The 18597-nt window shown below is 44.2% G+C and overlaps 1 protein-coding gene across 3 annotated transcripts in view; it reads left to right on the top strand.

The window, feature by feature from the left end:
* The window catches only part of cspp1b (centrosome and spindle pole associated protein 1b), a gene marked incomplete at both ends in the record, with an annotated part of 89098 nt that overhangs the window by 34289 nt on the left and 36212 nt on the right, over positions 1-18597 (top strand). For 2 of the 3 annotated variants that reach the window (XR_014620426.1, XM_084327538.1), the window contains 5 exons: positions 20-160; positions 3335-3466; positions 5366-5432; positions 5657-5771; positions 6864-7003. Coding sequence is in view for 2 of the 3 variants with exons in the window: in XM_084327538.1 (XP_084183664.1) it covers positions 20-160; positions 3335-3466; positions 5366-5432; positions 5657-5771; positions 6864-7003 (595 nt within the window). The remainder of the gene's footprint in view (positions 1-19; positions 161-3334; positions 3467-5365; positions 5433-5656; positions 5772-6863; positions 7004-18597) is intronic. The other variant, XM_084327539.1, reaches the window with a different exon arrangement.

Genomic DNA, 18597 nt, shown 5'->3' with positions numbered 1-18597 from the left:
GTCCCTCCTGCCCTCCCAGCGAAAAGCCAAGAATGAGCAGATGATCCGGCTGGTCGAGGAGCGAAAGCAGGAGGTGGAGAGGAAGAAGACGGAGGCGGAAGAGAAGGAGAACGCGGTGCTACGGAGGCAGTATGAGAAGGAGAGGCAGGCTCGCCTGGAGGTCAGCTCACCCCACCTTCACCTGTCCTCACTTTTGAAACTAGGCTAGGAACTAACGTTTCCCCACCTTCACCTGTCCTCACTTTTGAAACTAGGCTAGGAACTAACGTTTCCCCACCTTCACCTGTCCTCACTTTTGAAACTAGGCTAGGAACTAACGTTTCCCCACCTTCACTTGTCCTCACTTTTGAAACTAGGCTAGGAACTTTCATCCCTCCCTCACTCTCGCCGGTGGGGGAGGGGAGATGACACATCATCATTAGCTTCGGCTAACGGGAGAAATGTTTTGGCTAACGACAAGGCCTCAGCTACCATTGGACTAAACAGCAGAAGAGACGATAGAAATCTAACAGTTTAGTGTTCCATCAAATACTTTTCAAGGACAATACGAAATGGGTAACATCTGAGGCTTTTGTTTATGTAATAAACAACGATTCCAAGAAAGGTACTACGCTGTCCAGTGTCGAATACTTATGGTTACGGATTGCATTAAAGGGGAATGACAAAGATTGTACAGCCAGTATGAGAAGACAGAGAGAAATAAACACAACGGAGAAACTACACAACAACAACGATGGAGAGGTGATACTGGCTGATTGATCCAAATCTAACTAACGTTTTCCCACCTTCATCTGTCCTCACCTTTGAAACTAGGCTAGGAACTAAGGGCATCTTTACAGAAAGAGCTTGGCTGCATCATCCACTGGATGATGTCACTCTGAGGAGAACGGACCATATGTTAACTGCAGACACTATTTCCTCAACTATTTCTTCAACCTTCCTGGAGTTTGTGCTACGATACTTGGAAATAGTTGGTAATAGTGTCTACAGTTCACTAGGTCTGCTCTCCACCGTGTGATGTCATTGGCAGCACATATCTGTCAAGTTCATTTAATTTATAAATGAATGAGCATGAATGAGAGTGCAGCTGAGTCATTGCTGTTCGGAAAACGGCTCACAGATTCAATACTGTTGCATGAAATGGTAGAACGTCTGCACAAAGATGGTCTGTGGCCATAACACTGAGACAGAACTAAGACAGAACTCTGGTGTGCAGACCCAAGAAATGACTAACAAGAACTGGATGTTGCCAGTCCTGAAATCAGGTCAGTGTGCAGCGAAGGTTATCTGTAGTCCAACACATAGCTGTATTTCACCACCTCCCAACAGAATCTCCAGGCCTTGTTCAAGCCGACAGCGGCATTCACGTACCACACGACAACTGAACCGAGGCCGATAGGTTGAAGCCCATTCACATAGGTTGAAGGTTCTAATTTCTCTTAACGTCTCTGACTTCATAATTCAGTAAGATCAGCTTGTTTTTTATTTTATTTCTAATGTGACAATCAGATGAATCATTATAACTAAATTACTGCTTATGATTAGCTAATGTATTAATGTAGTATGTATTACTATTATTATTGATTCAGTATTTATATCCACACATTGTTTTAGAGCAGGGGTCCCCAAACCTTTTCCTGTGAGGGCCACATAACTTTTCCCTTCTCTGGTGGGGGCCGGGGTCAGTTTGTAACAGAAAAAGTGTGACGATCGCAGGGGTGCCTAAACGTAAACATTTATTGTTTTCCAGAAAGCCACACATAACCAAATATTAATAACCCTTTCCGGGATCTTCACAGAAAAGAAAAGTCAGGAAATAAATAATAACAATATTTATGAAATGGGCGGCTAGGTGGTGTAGTGGTCTAAGGCACTCGCCACCAGTGTGGAGACGCTAGGATTCGCGTGTTCGAATCCAGCTCTCCACATTGTTTTTCAGTTTGGCTGGTCGTCCGCAGTAATACACATTGGCCGTATTACGGGGAGGGAAAACTGAAGGGTGGGGATCGAACGTTGTGAACAAGCGACTCCTACAAGTCGGTTGGTGCGCCTGCGCAGTAGAATCAGGAAGTGTCGGGGGCAGCGTGAGCCTCCCACGCGTTACTCCTCGACACTGAGAGATCGAGCTGCGCAGGTGAAAAGATGCGACTGCTGTTACCTCAAGTACCGGAGGGGACTTGTGCTATGTATGACTTAGTCCACATTGCAGCCGGCTTGTGGGAGGCAAGAAACAGCGTTCGTGACAGGGGAGGGTTGAAATTGGATGATACGAAATTGGGATGGGAGAAAAATATAGAAAAATGGGAGAAAAAGTGGATAAAAAAAAAAAAAAACAATATTTATGAAATAAATATACAGTACCTACAGACCACCTAGCTCTAGCTCTGTACTATTTAAAAGCACAGTGCAGGACACACTCAAAGGTTATCGCACCTCAGAGATGGCAGTGGACATGTATGACAGGACAAAGGCCATATGTAATGGCCTTTGGATTGAGGAACATACTACCAGCCAAAGGAGGAAGCAGAAAAGGATGGACGAGTATGTAGTTGAGTCATTTGTGGCACAAGCTCAGACCTCCGCTCAGGAGATCAGCGGAGACAGAGACTGTTCTATCCAGTCCTCGACAGAATGCTGCAAGAGCTTGAGAGCAGGTTCTCATGAGTTGGATAACAATTTATGAGAGGCATACAGGCATGTTATCCAGCCTCAGACCAGTTTCTCTCAGTGGAATTGCTGCAACCCCTCGCCACACAATATCCAACTACTGCCAGAGGAGATCACAGTTGCAAAGTGTTTCCTGGCCAGGACAGGCAGAGATGCAGTCCCTACTATCCAACGTGTCTTTTCCCTCCTGGATGATGATAATAATAATAATGCATTTTATTTATAAGGCGCCTTTCACAAAAAAAACACACACAAAAAAAAAAGTCCACAAATCGGTGAATGAAAAGATTATAGGATCAAATGAAAACTACTACTTACTAAACATGGATGTATAAAAGTACTAAAAACCAAGAAAAAAATATCAAACACTAACAAACATTCAGCACAGGCAATGGGGATGCTGCCATCTTAAAAATAATAATAATAATATATATATATATATTTTTTAAAGCTCCGGGGCTCTAGGGGGCCGCGCCAAATGTGGAGGCGGGCCGTAGTTTGGGGACCACTGTTTTAGACGCTGTGTTGGGGCATCCATAGAAGAGATTAGTTTCCGTTCAGGGACTCTATTTAATCATAAAATGAATGTAGTTACTCAAGTCTGTGATTTTCTTTTTTAAGTGCCCATCCCTAAACCCTGTGCAATGTGCATGCTGCCACCCAGCAGACTGTTGTGTGTCCCCAGGTGCACAGGGCGCCCTCTCCACCCATCCCCGCCCTGCAGAGCAGACACGGCGCGCCCCACTACACCCCGACACCCCCCATCGTGGACAGCCGACGCTCCACTGCCCCGCTGTCTGTGAGTCTCACACACTGACCTGCTGTCTGAGTCTCACACACACACACACACACACACACACACACACACACACACACACACACACACACACACACACACACTGACCTGCTGTCTGAGTCTCACACACACTGACCTGCTGTCTGAGTCTCACACACACACACACACACACACACACACACACACACACACACACACACACACACACACACACACACACACACACACACACACACTGACCTGCTGTCTGAGTCACACACACTGACCTGCTGTCTGAGTCTCACACACTGACCTGCTGTCTGAGTCTCACACACTGACCTGCTGTCTGAGTCTCTCACACACTGACCTGCTGTCTGAGTCTCTCACACACTGACCTGCTGTCTGAGTCTCACACACTGACCTGCTGTCTGAGTCTCTCACACACTGACCTGCTGTCTGAGTCTCACACACACTGACCTACTGTCTGAGTCTCACACACACTGACCTGCTGTCTGAGTCTCACACACACTGACCTGCTGTCTGAGTCTCACACACACTGACCTGCTGTCTGAGTCTCACACACACTGACCTGCTGTCTGAGTCTCACACACACTGACCTGCTGTCTGAGTCTCACACACACTGACCTGCTGTCTGAGTCTCACACACACTGACCTACTGTCTGAGTCTCACACACACTGACCTGCTGTCTGAGTCTCACACACACTGACCTACTGTCTGAGTCTCACACACACTGACCTGCTGTCTGAGTCTCACACACTGACCTGCTGTCTGAGTCTCTCACACACTGACCTACTGTCTGAGTCTCACACACTGACCTGCTCTCTGAGTCTCACACACACTGACCTACTGTCTGAGTCTCACACACACTGACCTGCTGTCTGAGTCTCACACACACTGACCTGCTGTCTGAGTCTCACACACACTGACCTGCTGTCTGAGTCTCACACACACACACACACACACACACACACACACACACACACTGACCTGCTGTCTGAGTCTCATACACTGACCTGCTGTCTGAGTCTCACACACACTGACCTGCTGTCTGAGTCTCACACACACTGACCTGCTGTCTGAGTCTCACACACACTGACCTGCTGTCTGAGTCTCACACACACTGACCTGCTGTCTGAGTCTCACACACACTGACCTACTGTCTGAGTCTCACACACACTGACCTACTGTCTGAGTCTCACACACACTGACCTGCTGTCTGAGTCTCACACACACTGACCTACTGTCTGAGTCTCACACACACTGACCTGCTCTCTGAGTCTCACACACACTGACCTGCTGTCTGAGTCTCACACACTGACCTACTGTCTGAGTCTCACACACACTGACCTGCTGTCTGAGTCTCACACACACTGACCTACTGTCTGAGTCTCACACACACTGACCTGCTGTCTGAGTCTCACACACACTGACCTACTGTCTGAGTCTCACACACACTGACCTGCTGTCTGAGTCTCACACACACTGACCTACTGTCTCAGTCTCACACACTGACCTGCTGTCTGAGTCTCACACACACTGACCTGCTGTCTGTGAGTCTGATTATTGATCACTTAACCTTAATGACTTGGACTCGGACTAGAGCACTGGGGACTCGAGACTCGACTCTGACTCGAGATTTAGTGACTCGACTACAACACTGTCACTATCAATAACAAAATGCCCAAACCAGGCATTCTAGGTTGTTTTCAGCTGCTTCAGGACCAGACCACACCCACTTCTAGACCTGACCACACCCACTTCTGGTTTACAGAAATACAGATATTTTTAGCTATGAACAGATACAGATACTGGCGCTGTGTTGTCTAGGAGAGATAATGTAGCAGAAATACACTTTCTGTCTTAACTGATTCTCTCTGTTCATTTTATTGTTTATTTTGTAGGAGCGCTCTCTGTCAGGGCTGCAGTCTCCCCCAGTCCCTGCCCGCAAGAACCAGCTCCGAGCTGCAGGTACAAAACACAGACACACATCTAGACACTTCAGCAGTTAGTAGGAAATTCACTTTTTCTACTTTATATTACTCTCATGAACTGATTTTGGGAGGCATATCCCAATGTGGATATTTTTTTTTATCAAAACCCTTGATTAAAAGAAACTTTTTCTGGAAACTTGGTAAACGGAAACGCTTATTTCCAATGTGGTCCTTGGTGTGTGTGTGTGTGTGTGTGTGTAGAAGACCAGCGGAGTGTGTTCAATGAGCTCTCAGCGTTGCGTCACCAGCTACGCAGCAAACAGAAGCAGCTGTTCCGGTCAGAGTGGGAGGAGCTAGATTCTCCGCTGAGTGACAGGTGAGGGTTGATGAGGTGGTCAGTGTATCTTTACTGTATGTAGGATGTTTGATTTTAACTAGATCAGTGCCGGCCATTTAACATTGAAAACCCTGTTGAGTGCCAGCATCCACTTCAATGATAGCGTTAAAAACGCATAATCTATGTTTTAAATTATGGCTATGTGTCTAATCTGCCCGTCGCTTATCAATGACTTGTTTGCAGTCAACATTGTCGAAACGGATTGTTTTTTTAATCGGTTCATATCCTTTTTATAGCATTTCGAAAAGCTATCGTTCTCTCGTAAATTTCCGGAAAATATAAAGATTCCCCCATAAACGGCATTTATTGGAATATTCTCGAATACACTAGACACGTTGTCATTTGTCAGCCTATTTATGAATCGTTTTCAAATAAACGCTAGATTATCGATAGTATATGTGTACTTATGCACGCTATAGAAGCGGGCTGAAAAATCTATTCTCTAATTTCCTCAACATCACACACGGCACATGCTGATATCTCAGTGAATACAGCTCTGATTATCCTAAAACTGGTAACATAGACTCCTTACCTTAGATCAGATGTTCTCCAAAAAGATTATTCCAATTCCTGATCGCCATTCCAAATATCGATCGTGTTTATTGATTGATTATTGGCTGCTGTAAATATATATTCGCGATCACTTCCCTCATCATCAGACGGCTTGCCAGCACAATGGAGCCAGTAGGCTCCCCCCACAGGGATCCAGCAGTATAATTGAATGGCCTGCAGTTACACAGGGATAGACGATAGGGGGCGGTATTTTCCCATCTGAGCTCCTAGAGGGTCTGCTGTACCAACGGGAGACTCGGTTGATGAAATATGAATTCAGATCGCTATTAAAAAAAAAAAGGGGGACATATTACGGAAAATGGGGTTCACCTAGTCTTTGTATGGATTTGGCGGTCTGAAATGTTATTTAGGCTCTGGGGGAATATGACACAAGCAATACATTATTTATCAATAATCGATGGATAAATTTGCTGTGCTTTTTATTCTATTATGTTGTGCATGTTCAAAGTTAGTGCTGTGTCAGCCTGAATATGTGTTGCTGTGTGTGTTTGTGTGCAGGCGTCAGGAGCGCTCCCAGGTGGATGTGTTTGACATGGCCAGGCTGCGTCTGCAGGCCCCAGTCAGAAGGGCCCTGTCCAGGAACACACAGCCCAGCAACCTCCTCCGCATCCACGACTCCTTACAGCTCAAATATACTGGTAAGATGATAACACAACTCCTTACAGCTCAAATATACTGGTAAGATGATAACACAACTCCTTACAGCTCAAATATACTGGTAAGATGATAACACAACTTCTTACAGCTCAAATATACTGGTAAGATGATAACACAACTCCTTACAGCTCAAATATACTGTTGAGTTAAAACTCATGAGTGGAGCATGTCAAGACACCTCAGACAACTACCAACTACATCTCCCAGAGTGCATCAGCTGCAAGATGGCTGCCGTTGGCTGATAGAACAGCTGTTAAAGGCTGGTGGTGGAGACACTCACAGAACAAACAAACAAAGCAAGCTGAAGGTCGACCCAAGGAGCTCTACCCCCAAAGACGCCAATGGTCGGTTATGTTCTACTTATTCTACTGTTTATTTATACTTCTGCTTAAATGTGGTTAAAATCAGGCTAATTCAATTGTGTGTTTAGTAGCTCCAACTGTTTCAGTCTACACATTCACTTGCTTGAGAGTTGGTTTTCATTTATGTTTAAAAGTATCTCTTTACAAATTAAGACCAAGTTAGAAATGTTAAAATGATTTAAGAATTTGAAAGACTACTAAAAAGGTCAAAGGTTTAAAATGCCTTGTTCAATCAGAGCTGATCTACAAGCTTAAAGTTTAGCTATATTTCTTCACTTATTCAATTTAAAATACCAAATGTTTACTTGACTTGAATCAAATGTTTACTAACTTGAATCATTTATTAAAGGTTACAATTCAGAAATGATTAATTGAAAATGACTTTAATAATTGGGTTAAAATGTCGACTTTATGAGTTAATTTAAGACTGTTAAAATGTCGACTTTATAAGGTAATTTAATACTTTACATTTTGGCATTCATTGTGTAAACACTATCGTTAAAAGACGTTTGATTATTTAAAATATATATTTAATGTTTAAAATCAACCATGTTTAAAAAGAACGTATTGGTTTGAAAAGATGGTTATTGTTGTTTATTGTTTATGTTTATTGCATTGTTAAAACCTTTTTCTTTGTTTTCGAAGGTTTTCAACCTATATGAAGAACCAACCAGTCAAGAATCAACTGCAACTGAAACTGTTGAAAAGTTGAAAATAAAAATTGACTTGGAGTTGGAACTTGGAGTTGTTTCCTTATGTCCTTTGGAGTGGAAAGCAAGAGTTGACTTTACAGTTGAAAACCAAGTGCTAGCAGTGGAGGACGAGGATAAAACTGCTTCGACCCAATACTGCTGACACGGAAGGATAAAGATGGAGGAAGATATGGCGGAGGTCAAAGAACTAAAGAAGGAGAGGACCACAGCAAAACGCCGCTTCACCAAACAAGCCAACCACATTGCCAGAGGAGCAGACACCATGCTGCAATCCGAGCTGATGGATGAGTTCAGCACACTCTCACTCTGTTATAGAGCCGTGCTTGAGGCAAATGAAGTAGAACCTGAGGGGGAAGAGAAAGGGCTTGACGAGAAGCAAGAGGACGACCTCAAACATACTTCAAAAGAAGCCGAAACAAAGATGGCAGAGATCAAAGACATTGTGCAGCTAATCCTGTGGTCCAAATATGGAAAACATGAGCTGGAAACAGCTATTGATGGAGCTGAGAAAGTAAGTGAAGCAGCAGGAACTGTGCCAGTGAGGACTGAATCCTTAGAGTGCTATGAACAGCACCTAACGCTCTCAGACGAGATGGGAGACAAGGCCATCTCTATAATGTCCACGTGGGAGAAATTGATACCTGACGAATCCAGAGATGAACTGAATGCGAGGCTCAAGAAGCTAGAAGACACCGTTCTCAGGCTGAAGATGAGGAAACCTCAGTTTACATCTGCACGCAGCCTGAGGAATGCTGAGCAAGGCACAGGAGTTGCACCACACCATCCGACGACACCGTTGGTGAGGATAAAGCCAACCACCCTACCTACCTTCTCTGGAAATAAGAGAGAATATCACAGATGGAGAAAAGATTGGGAAAGCCTGCAAAGGCAGGGAGAGCCATCCGGATCCCCTGAAGTTAAAAAGATCCAGCTCTTGGACAGCGTGGAGGAGAAAATCTCCAAATAACTCAGACTTTCTACCTACACTACAGCCAGAGACATTTTCAGAGTCTTAGAGAACAGGCATGGAAATAAATCAAGCATCACTGTGGAAATCCTTGAAGAGCTCGACAGGATACCATATGTAAAAGGAAACCAGCCAAGAAAGGTCATCGACCTTATACAAACTGTGGAGAAGGCTCTGTCAGATCGCACTGAATTGGGCAACTCTGGGGCCATAAACAACGCACTTGTGATCAAATCAATTGAAAGCAAGTTACCTGACTTTATCAAGAGAGACTGGTTGATGTTCATGGTAGATCCCAGCAGCAATGTCACAGCAGAGAACCATTTTGACATGCTCTTGAAATATTTGAAGAACCAGGAAGACTTACTGGAGAGGCTTGATCAACTAAGAATTGTGGAGAAGACTGACAAGCCAGATCGCCCGGACAAAAAGAATGAAAGATAGTTTGCCTCGACAAAGAACACAAAGAGACTAGAGCTTGACGTATGTGTTGTCTGTGGCGACAGTGGACATAACCACAAACTGTTCTTTTGCCGGAAATTCAAGGGACTGAAGCTAGGGCTGGGCGATATGACGATATTATATAAATATCGGGTACAGTTCATTAACGATACACTTTTTCAACGTATCGTGGATATCGTGATGTTTTGCCCAAGAGGATTGTGTCGCGTCAATCTGTCCACACGTTACTCGTTCATATCTCAGCCCGTGCTGAGATATGCCCATTCCGCGGTCTGTTAATAAAGTTTTCAATCAGACCGATGTATGGAAAGGCTTTTATTATAACATTCGTTGTAGTAAAATCATTATGCCTCATTTAGTCATCCTGTGGAGCACTGGTCTCCTACTCGACAGCCGCGGGGAGCTAACGTTAGTAGCTTTGTTGACGTTGTTCAGCACACAGGACATTCAGGAAGTCAAAAACGAATATCGCTTGCCGATTGGTGCTAAGAACAGCAGGGCGGGTGCAAGCGCTGTGACGTAATTGGCAGACTCGACTGTCAATCAAAATTATTATGTTTCCGTCAGAATGAATGAGTGAAGACTTTGTTAAAGGGTTGCAGAATGGGTACAATACAGTACAGGAGGATGAAGACCAGAAAAAGACTTTCGGCTTTTTTACATAAGGGTCCTCCATTTTCAATTCATCAAAACATTTAGAGACATACATATATACAGTAGTTTCATAAAAATGCTAAAATGCTATTGATTGATTGATTGATTTAAAACTTTATTAACATATTGCAGAATGGGTACAGTACAGCTCAATACATACAATTGTTAAGGGGATGCAGACCAGAGAAAGACTTTAGTCTTGTTTACATCAGGGTCACCCATTTTCAATTCATCATATTTCATATCTAAATCATATAATATCTCATTGCTAAATATATGCAATATATAATCTAATAATCTAAATCTAATATATAATATAAAAATGCTAAATGCATGGGTATTTTATTTTGTCTTTAATGTTAGCTTGCAAACTCAAATACTGTCTTGGTAAGCCTCATAATGAATTGTTTGGGGTAAAAAAGAAAAACATCGTGATGTGTATCGTGTATCGCCGAAAGGTCAGAAAATATCGTGATATCATCAGGGGAGGAAACTAACTTTTTGGCTTACCAGCCAACTGGCGGGTATCTGATTTTTTTTACCAGCCAAATAGATTTTTTACCAGACAAAAAAAATCGCTAATTGTGATAATTACTTCTTTGTACGTCTTCGTCTAAATTGATTTTCAATCATAGTAAATTAATCACACTGTCTCTACTCTTCAAAATATTACATCATTAAATCACATATTAACATGAAAGAGGGAACTATTCTGGACTGGGTTGGGCTGAACTGGGCAGTGAAAGATGCTGGGTTGGGCTGGTCTAGGTTATACTGAATGATGAATTGAAAATTAATTGAAAATGGGGGACCCTGATGTAAACAAGACGAAAGTCTTTCTCTGGTCTGCATCCCCTTAACAATTCCATGTATTGAGCCGTACTGTACTGTACCCATTCTGCAATCTGTTAAATAAAGTTTTCATTCATCACAGCTCAACTACTAGGAATGTGTGTCTGACTCTTAAGTGCAGGAAATATTCATCAGAAAGGGGGGACATGATGGAGGGAATGGAAAGAGCAGGTTTGACAGGAGCAGGGTTGAAGGGATTGATTGATTGAAAAGTTTATTAACAGATTGCAGAATGGGTACAGTACAGTTCAATACATACAATTGTTAAGGGGATGCAGACCAGAGAAAGACTTTCGTCTTGTTTACATCAGGGTCCCCCATTTTTTATTCATCATAACATATTGGAGTGTGGAGGAAGTGGACAAGGCATTAAGCAAACAGGACTGAAATGGGGGACCCTGATGTAAACAAGACTAAAGTCCTTCTCTGGTCTGCATCCCCTTAACAATTGTGTGTATTGAGCTGTACTGTATTGTACCCATTCTGCAATCTGTTAATAAAGTTTTCAATCAATCAATCAATACTGGGTTGGGCAGTGAAAGAACCAAGCATTTCACTGTAATGTAATAGCTAAATAAAACAACTTGAACTTGACTTGTTACATTTGCACTCTGTTTGTATGCCAAATGTATTCTGGTTGTACTGTACTTGTGCTGTAAGATGACAATACATTGGAACCGAATCGACAACGCTAGGGGTTCAGCAGGTGTGTTCTGAATGCCAAATATGACAACATCACCGTTGTGAAGGGCATATGGGCGAGTGGTGATATGCTGGGAAACCCGGTAATAATAAAATGTCACTCGGCTGCATTTAAGCAAAGCCGCTCAGTATAGTCGTCCACTATGTTGAATGCGCGTTATGGTAGCTTGTTACATGCTAGGTAGCTAGCCGGCTAATGCTGGTTGACTTGTCATTCTCATCCGACTCGAAGGAGACGCGTCGCGTGCTGTTGTTCGCCCCCATGTCAGACCGCACCGATATCCGAAAGCGACGACTCTACATGCAATTATTTTCATCCACTCATGTGTTTTTGTAAGTTTGTCTACGTTGTCAAGCCGGCTGCCGGTGGCAGGAGTTAGTAGGTCTGCGTGCAGTGGTATGTCCACTTCCCCTAGATGGGCGTCATCTTCTAGAAAACGAGTGTTCATTGGAGGAGCTTAGAGCGCATCTGTACAACGATGATGTTCATTGGTTATGGTCTGATTATTATGTGGCGCAAATGGGAGGAATCAAGGGGGGAGTCAGAGTTCGGTTTGTGTCAGTGAGCGAATCAGCAGATTGCAGAATGATTTTTTTGTTTTGTTTTGTAATTACTAGTACTCGCCAGACTGGCGAGTGCTCTTCATGAATTACTCGCCAAACGTAAAAAATACTCGCAATTGGCGAGTAAAGTGGCCTAATTTCCTCCCCTGGATATCATATTTAGGCCATATCGCCCAGCCCTAACTGAAGCTTTCGGAGAAGACGGCTGCCTTGAAGAAGCTGGGAGCATGCAGGAAATGTCTCTGATGCCATGACGGAACTGCATACTGCAGAGAGACATTCCTATGCAGAAATGCAGACTGTAAGAAGGGAGGAAATGCCGCAGACCACCACTATATCCTCTGCCCAAAAGGAGAATTCAAGCCTCGATGGGAAGAAGGAAGAGGTGGAAGAGACGGCAACAAAGGCAAACTCACAGAGGAACAAGAGTCGTTCTTGTCTGAACTCTCCTCTGAAATGGCAGATCGAGGCAGAAGGGCTTTTACTAACAAAACTACAGTGGCACTCAAAACCTCCGGCCAGTCTGAACTACTGCGAAGAAATGGTCTCGCCGAGCTTCCTGTCATCATGATGCTGATGAAAGTCACTGCAAACGCTGGTCAGAAAATTGGGACATTGATTGACCTAGCGTCAGATACAAACTACATCACCCATAAGGCTGCTGAAAGACTTGGGTTGAGAAGAGAGAAGATAACATTGATTGTGCATGGGGTTGGAGGAATGGCCATGAAGGTGGACACTCAGAGATACCTCCTCAAAGTTAGAGTGAAGACTCCTACAGGCACTGAAAGAGCCCACGAACTAGTCTGCTACGGCCTAGATGAAATCGCCAAGGTCCATCAAGTGATTCAACCAGAGAGGTTGCAAAGGTTTTTCCCGGAGGTCAAGCTTGAAGAGCTGGAAAGGCCAGAAGAGGTTGAACTACTCATAAGCCACCGAGAGGGAAGACTCGCTCCCCAAAGAGTAAAAGTAGTTGGAGACCTCGTCTTATGGGAGAGTCCACTGGGGAAGACGGTGGGCGGAGCACATCCTGATCTGCATGAAGAGGTGGACGTGGAAGCATATGAATCAAGAACTCACTTTGCTCGCTCCATGAGAACAGCAGCAGTCAAATATCAAGAGACATTCACAGTTGCCAGTAACCGTGAGTTCCTTGAGTGGTGGCACTGGGACAGCATCGGAGCTGCATGTGAACCAAGATGTGGAGGATGTCGATGTGGAAACTGTCCACCAGTAGGAAAAGAAATTACCCTGGCAGAGGAGAGGGAGTATGAAATCATTAAAGGAGGCCTCACCTACAAAGAGGAGGATGCTCACACCCCATCTCCACACTGGGATGCAAAATATCCTTGGACCGTAGATCCTGTCTCTCTCCCCTACAACAAAAGTGCAGTCCAGGCCTGCTTCTTAAGGATGGAAAAACAACTGAGCAAAGAACCAGACTGGAAAGTCGCATACACAACCCAAATCCAGGAAATGGTCGAACGAGGAGCAGCCATAAAACTCACCGATGACATCATTTACAAGTGGACTGGACCAGTGTGGTATGTGAGCCACCTGGTGGCGCCAAACCCCCATTCAGTGACAACACCAGTTCGTATTGTCTGGAACAGCAGCCAGAAATACAAAGGCGTGAGCATGAATGACATCCTTCTTAAGGGACCAGATGTACTCAACCCTATTAGAGCTGTACTGCTACGGTTCAGAGAAGGTGTGCATGCAGCTCTAGGAGACATAAAGAAGATGTACAACTCTGTGTGGCTGGAGCAGCGTGAGATGCATCTACACAGATTCCTCTGGAGAGACAGCCCAGAAGAGGAGATCAGTGAATATGCAATCACCAGAGTCAACATCGGGGACAAACCTGCTGGTTGCATCGCTCAGTTGGCTATGAGAGAAACGGCGAGCCTGCCCAGCTTTGTTCACTTGGAAGATGAACGCAGAGTCATTGAAGAGGACAGTTATGTGGACGACCTCTTGACCTCCCACAATAACCTGGATCAACTCGACAAAATCACTGCAAAAGTTGAAGAGATTTTGGGAGCTGGAGGCTTCTTCCTCAAACCATGGGTCCGGTCAGGGCAAAGTGGGAGGAAAGGAACAGAGAAGGAAGTCCTAAAAGAGGAACAAGGGAAAACCTTCATTCTCCCAAATCAAATGAGGGAAGAAGACAACAAAGCCCTAGGCATCGACTACCAAGTGGACGAAGATGAGCTCTACATGTTGACCTCGGTTAACTTTTCCAAAAGAAAGAAGAAAATGAGAGTTGGCAAAGATCTCCTCAAAGAAGAGGTGAGAACCGAAACACCAAACCCACTGACTAGAAGGGCTCTTTTAAGCCAAGTAGCCGGGCTGTACGACCCAATTGGCCTAGTAGCACCGGTCAAGCAGAAGGGAGCAATTCTTGTCAGAAAGGCATTCCAAGAGGGAGGAGGTGGCAAGCTGACCCAAGAAACCTGGGACAAACCACTCTCGGAAAGCATCAGAGAAGAAGCCATACAGCTTTTTGAAGAATATGTACAGCTTGGTCAGGTGAAATTCTACAGAAGCCTCACACCAGCTCACTGGAAAGGAAACCCTTGGGGCATCACATTCTCTGATGGAAGTGAGACAACCTTTGGAGCTGTGATGTACTTAAGGTGGGAAACATGTCATGGCATTGAAGTTCGGTTCGTGGAATCAAAAGCCAAACTGACACCTCTGGATCAAAAGGGAGAAGCTGTAAAAGCTGAGATCTGTGGAGCAGTCTTCGCAGCCAGAATCAGGAAATATGTGGAAAAGCATGCTCGAATGAAGATCGAGAAATGGTTCCATCTGCTGGACAGTCAGACGGTCCTTGGGGCAATCCAGAGAGACAGTTATGGGTACCAAAGCTTCTTTGCCAACAGAGTGGGTGAAATCCAAAAGACTGCACCAGTGGATCCGTGGAGGTCTGAACATAGCTGACATCATTACAAGAGGAGGCACTCCTGAAGATTTAAAAGAGGATTCCACCTGGCAAAATGGACCAGATTTCCTGAAGTGGCCAGTGGAGGAGTGGCCCATTAAATCAGCTGGAGAGGTAGCTGCCCAGGCCAGGGAGAGCGTAAACACACTCCAAAGGAAGGCATTTTCAGCTGCAATCACACAAGCTCAAGCTAAAATCAGTCCGCAGGAAGACGACCCTCTGACCACACAGGAAAGTTAAAAGGAAATGCCAACTCTTCTAAGAAGGAAGCCCACTGGCTGGGTCAAAGATCTTGTGGAAATAAGAAGATTCATCAACCTGTCCAAACTGGTGAGAGTCATCGCCTGGGTCTATCGAGCTGTCAAGCAGTGGCTAGAGAGGAAGTGCCAGGTGCCAGGGCAGTCAAAGTGGGAGGCATCACCCAAACAAGCTGGGTTGACTGTAAAAGAACTTGACAACGCATCTGAAGACCTTTTCCTCGCTGCTCAAGAAGCTATAGCCTTCCCAGAGACGACTCTAAGCAGATTGGCAGTGTACAAAGACGTGAACTCTGGACTCCTACTTTGTGGAGGCAGAATCCAGATGTTCAACGAAGTGAAGACTGCAGTGCCAGTCTTACCTTTTGAATCGTGGGTGTCTACATTGCTGGCACAAGAATCCCACAAAGCAAACCATGAGGGAGTAGCAGGAACCCTTCTTCGCATGAGGAAAAAGGCTTGGGTGATAAAAGGCCGGAGACTTGCCAAGAGGGTGGTTGACAGCTGTGTCGTTTGCAGAAAGAACAATGTAAAACAGTGTCAACAAATCATGGCTGACCTGCCTCCAGAGCGAACAGGCCCAGCTGCACCCTTTGAATTCACCACCATGAACCTGTTCGGCCCCTATGAAGTGAAGGATGAGGTCAAAAAGAGGACCAGACTCAAAGTATGGGGAATCGTCTTCTGCTGCATGGCTTCCCGAGCCATGCACACTGAAGTGGTGAGTGACCAGTCATCCGAAGGATTCCTGCTCGCCTATCAAAGGTTCACTTCGCTGAGAGGACACTCCAGGAAACTCTGGTCAGACCCTGGCTCTAACTTTGTGGGAGCCAAGCCTGCTCTGGAAAAGCTTTACAAATTCCTTGACCAACTGAACAGGCCTGAACGTGAAGGAAGAGCTGCCAAACATGGCACAGAATGGTCGTGGAAGATCCACCCCGCAGACTCTCCCCACAGGAACGGTGCAGCAGAGGCAGCTGTCAGAATAGTGATGCGGGCCTTAAGCAACCTTGGTGGAGAAGGTGTTTTCACATGGGGAGAATTCCAAACGTTTCTCTTCATGGCAGCCAACCTTGCTAATGAGAGACCCATCGATGCAAGAACTCAAAGCAGGGAAGACTGCATAGAGTACATCACTCCAAACTCTCTGCTTTTAGGACGTGCCCATCCTAAAGGTGACCCTGGAGACTTTCAGTTTGATGGCTACCCATACAAAAGACTTCAGAATATTCAGGCAGAAGTCAGCAAGTTCTGGAAGAAATGGAGCCAATTGGCCGGTCCTAATTTGTTCATAAGGAACAAATGGCACACCAAATAGCGAAATGTTGCTGTTGGAGATGTGGTCTGGTTGGCTGACCAAAATGCCCTGAGAGGACAGTACAAGCTGGCTAGAGTAGTCGGTGTCAACGCTGACCACAAAGGCATCGTAAGAGATGTGCTGGTGAGGACCTTTCCCAGCTATCCTGTCCCCATCACGAAAGCAAATGACAAAGGAAAGCCCACAAAATCAAACAGTGAAAAAAACAAAATCCCGGCCACAATTCTGCATCGAGATGTCAGACGGCTGGTCATTCTACTTCCTACTGAAGAACAACAGAGGCGTGAAGGACTTGAGTGACCTCTGTGGTTAAGAACCCAGGAGCTCAAGTGGGAGGTGTTGAGTTAAAACTCATGAGTGGAGCATGTCAAGACACCTCAGACAACTACCAACTACATCTCCCAGAGTGCATCAGCTGCAAGATGGCTGCCGTTGGCTGATTGAACAGCTGTTAAAGGCTGGTGGTGGAGACACTCACAGAACAAACAAACAAAGCAAGCTGAAGGTCGACCCAAGGAGCTCTACCCCCAAAGACGCCAATGGTCTGTTATGTTCTACTTATTCTACTGTTTATTTATACTTCTGCTTAAATGTGGTTAAAATCAGGCTAATTCAATTGTGTGTTTAGTAGCTCCAACTGTTTCAGTCTACACATTCACTTGCTTGAGAGTTGGTTTTCATTTATGTTTAAAAGTATCTCTTTACAAATTAAGACCAAGTTAGAAATGTTAAAATGATTTAAGAATTTGAAAGACTACTAAAAAGGTCGACAACTCATGTTTAAAGGTTTAAAATGCTTTGTTCAATCAGAGCTGATCTACAAGCTTAAAGTTTAGCTATATTTCTTCACTTATTCAATTTAAAATACCAAATGTTTACTTGACTTGAATCAAATGTTTACTAACTTGAATCATTTATTAAAGGTTACAATTCAGAAATGATTAATTGAAAATGACTTTAATAATTGTTAAAATGTCGACTTTATAAGGTAATTTAATACTTTACATTTTGGCATTCATTGTGTAAACACTATCGTTAAAAGACGTTTGATTATTTAAAATATATATTTAATGTTTAAAATCAACCATGTTTAAAAATAACTTATTGGTTTGAAAAGATGGTTATTGTTGTTTATTGTTTATGTTTATTGCATTGTTAAAACCTTTTTCTTTGTTTTCGAAGGTTTTCAACCTATATGAAGAACCAACCAGTCAAGAATCAACTGCAACTGAAACTGTTGAAAATAAAAATTGACTTGGAGTTGGAACTTGGAGTTGTTTCCTTATGTCCTTTGGAGTGGAAAGCAAGAGTTGACTTTACATATACTGAACATTCTTTTTGTTGTGTGGTTGCCCTGTTGGATAAAATTGTAACCAGGGGAGCACAATGGATCTGGGTTACTGGAGGCTGCTTGTTACCGCTAGGTGCTCCCCTATAATAAGGAATGGAAAAGCCTGTACCTACCTTGTACATTATCATTGCACTAACGATAACCAGTGTCCGTCTAAACTGCCTCCTTGAACGGTATGCATCGTCTATCTGTCAATTAAAGCAGTCGTGCCTTTGCAGAAACAATAGCTTTGCGGATGGTAATGTATCCCTCTCCAAACTTTTCTGTCCATCAAAATGGACACAAATCTAGCGGAGACAAACACCATTAACCCTGTCCAACAACCAGATACTCCTCATTGAAAATGAAAAAAAAAAAACAGACGTACTAGACAAGTCAGACACAACGAGTCGATGTAGCCGCATACCGTTATACAGAACTCAACAG

The sequence above is a fragment of the Notolepis coatsorum genome (genome assembly GCF_963971535.1).
Source record: "Notolepis coatsorum genome assembly, chromosome: 13".
Classification (NCBI taxonomy): Eukaryota; Metazoa; Chordata; class Actinopteri; order Aulopiformes; family Paralepididae; genus Notolepis; species Notolepis coatsorum.
Note: the sequence above shows the minus strand (reverse complement) of the source record. Positions and strands in the feature narration are given on the sequence as shown.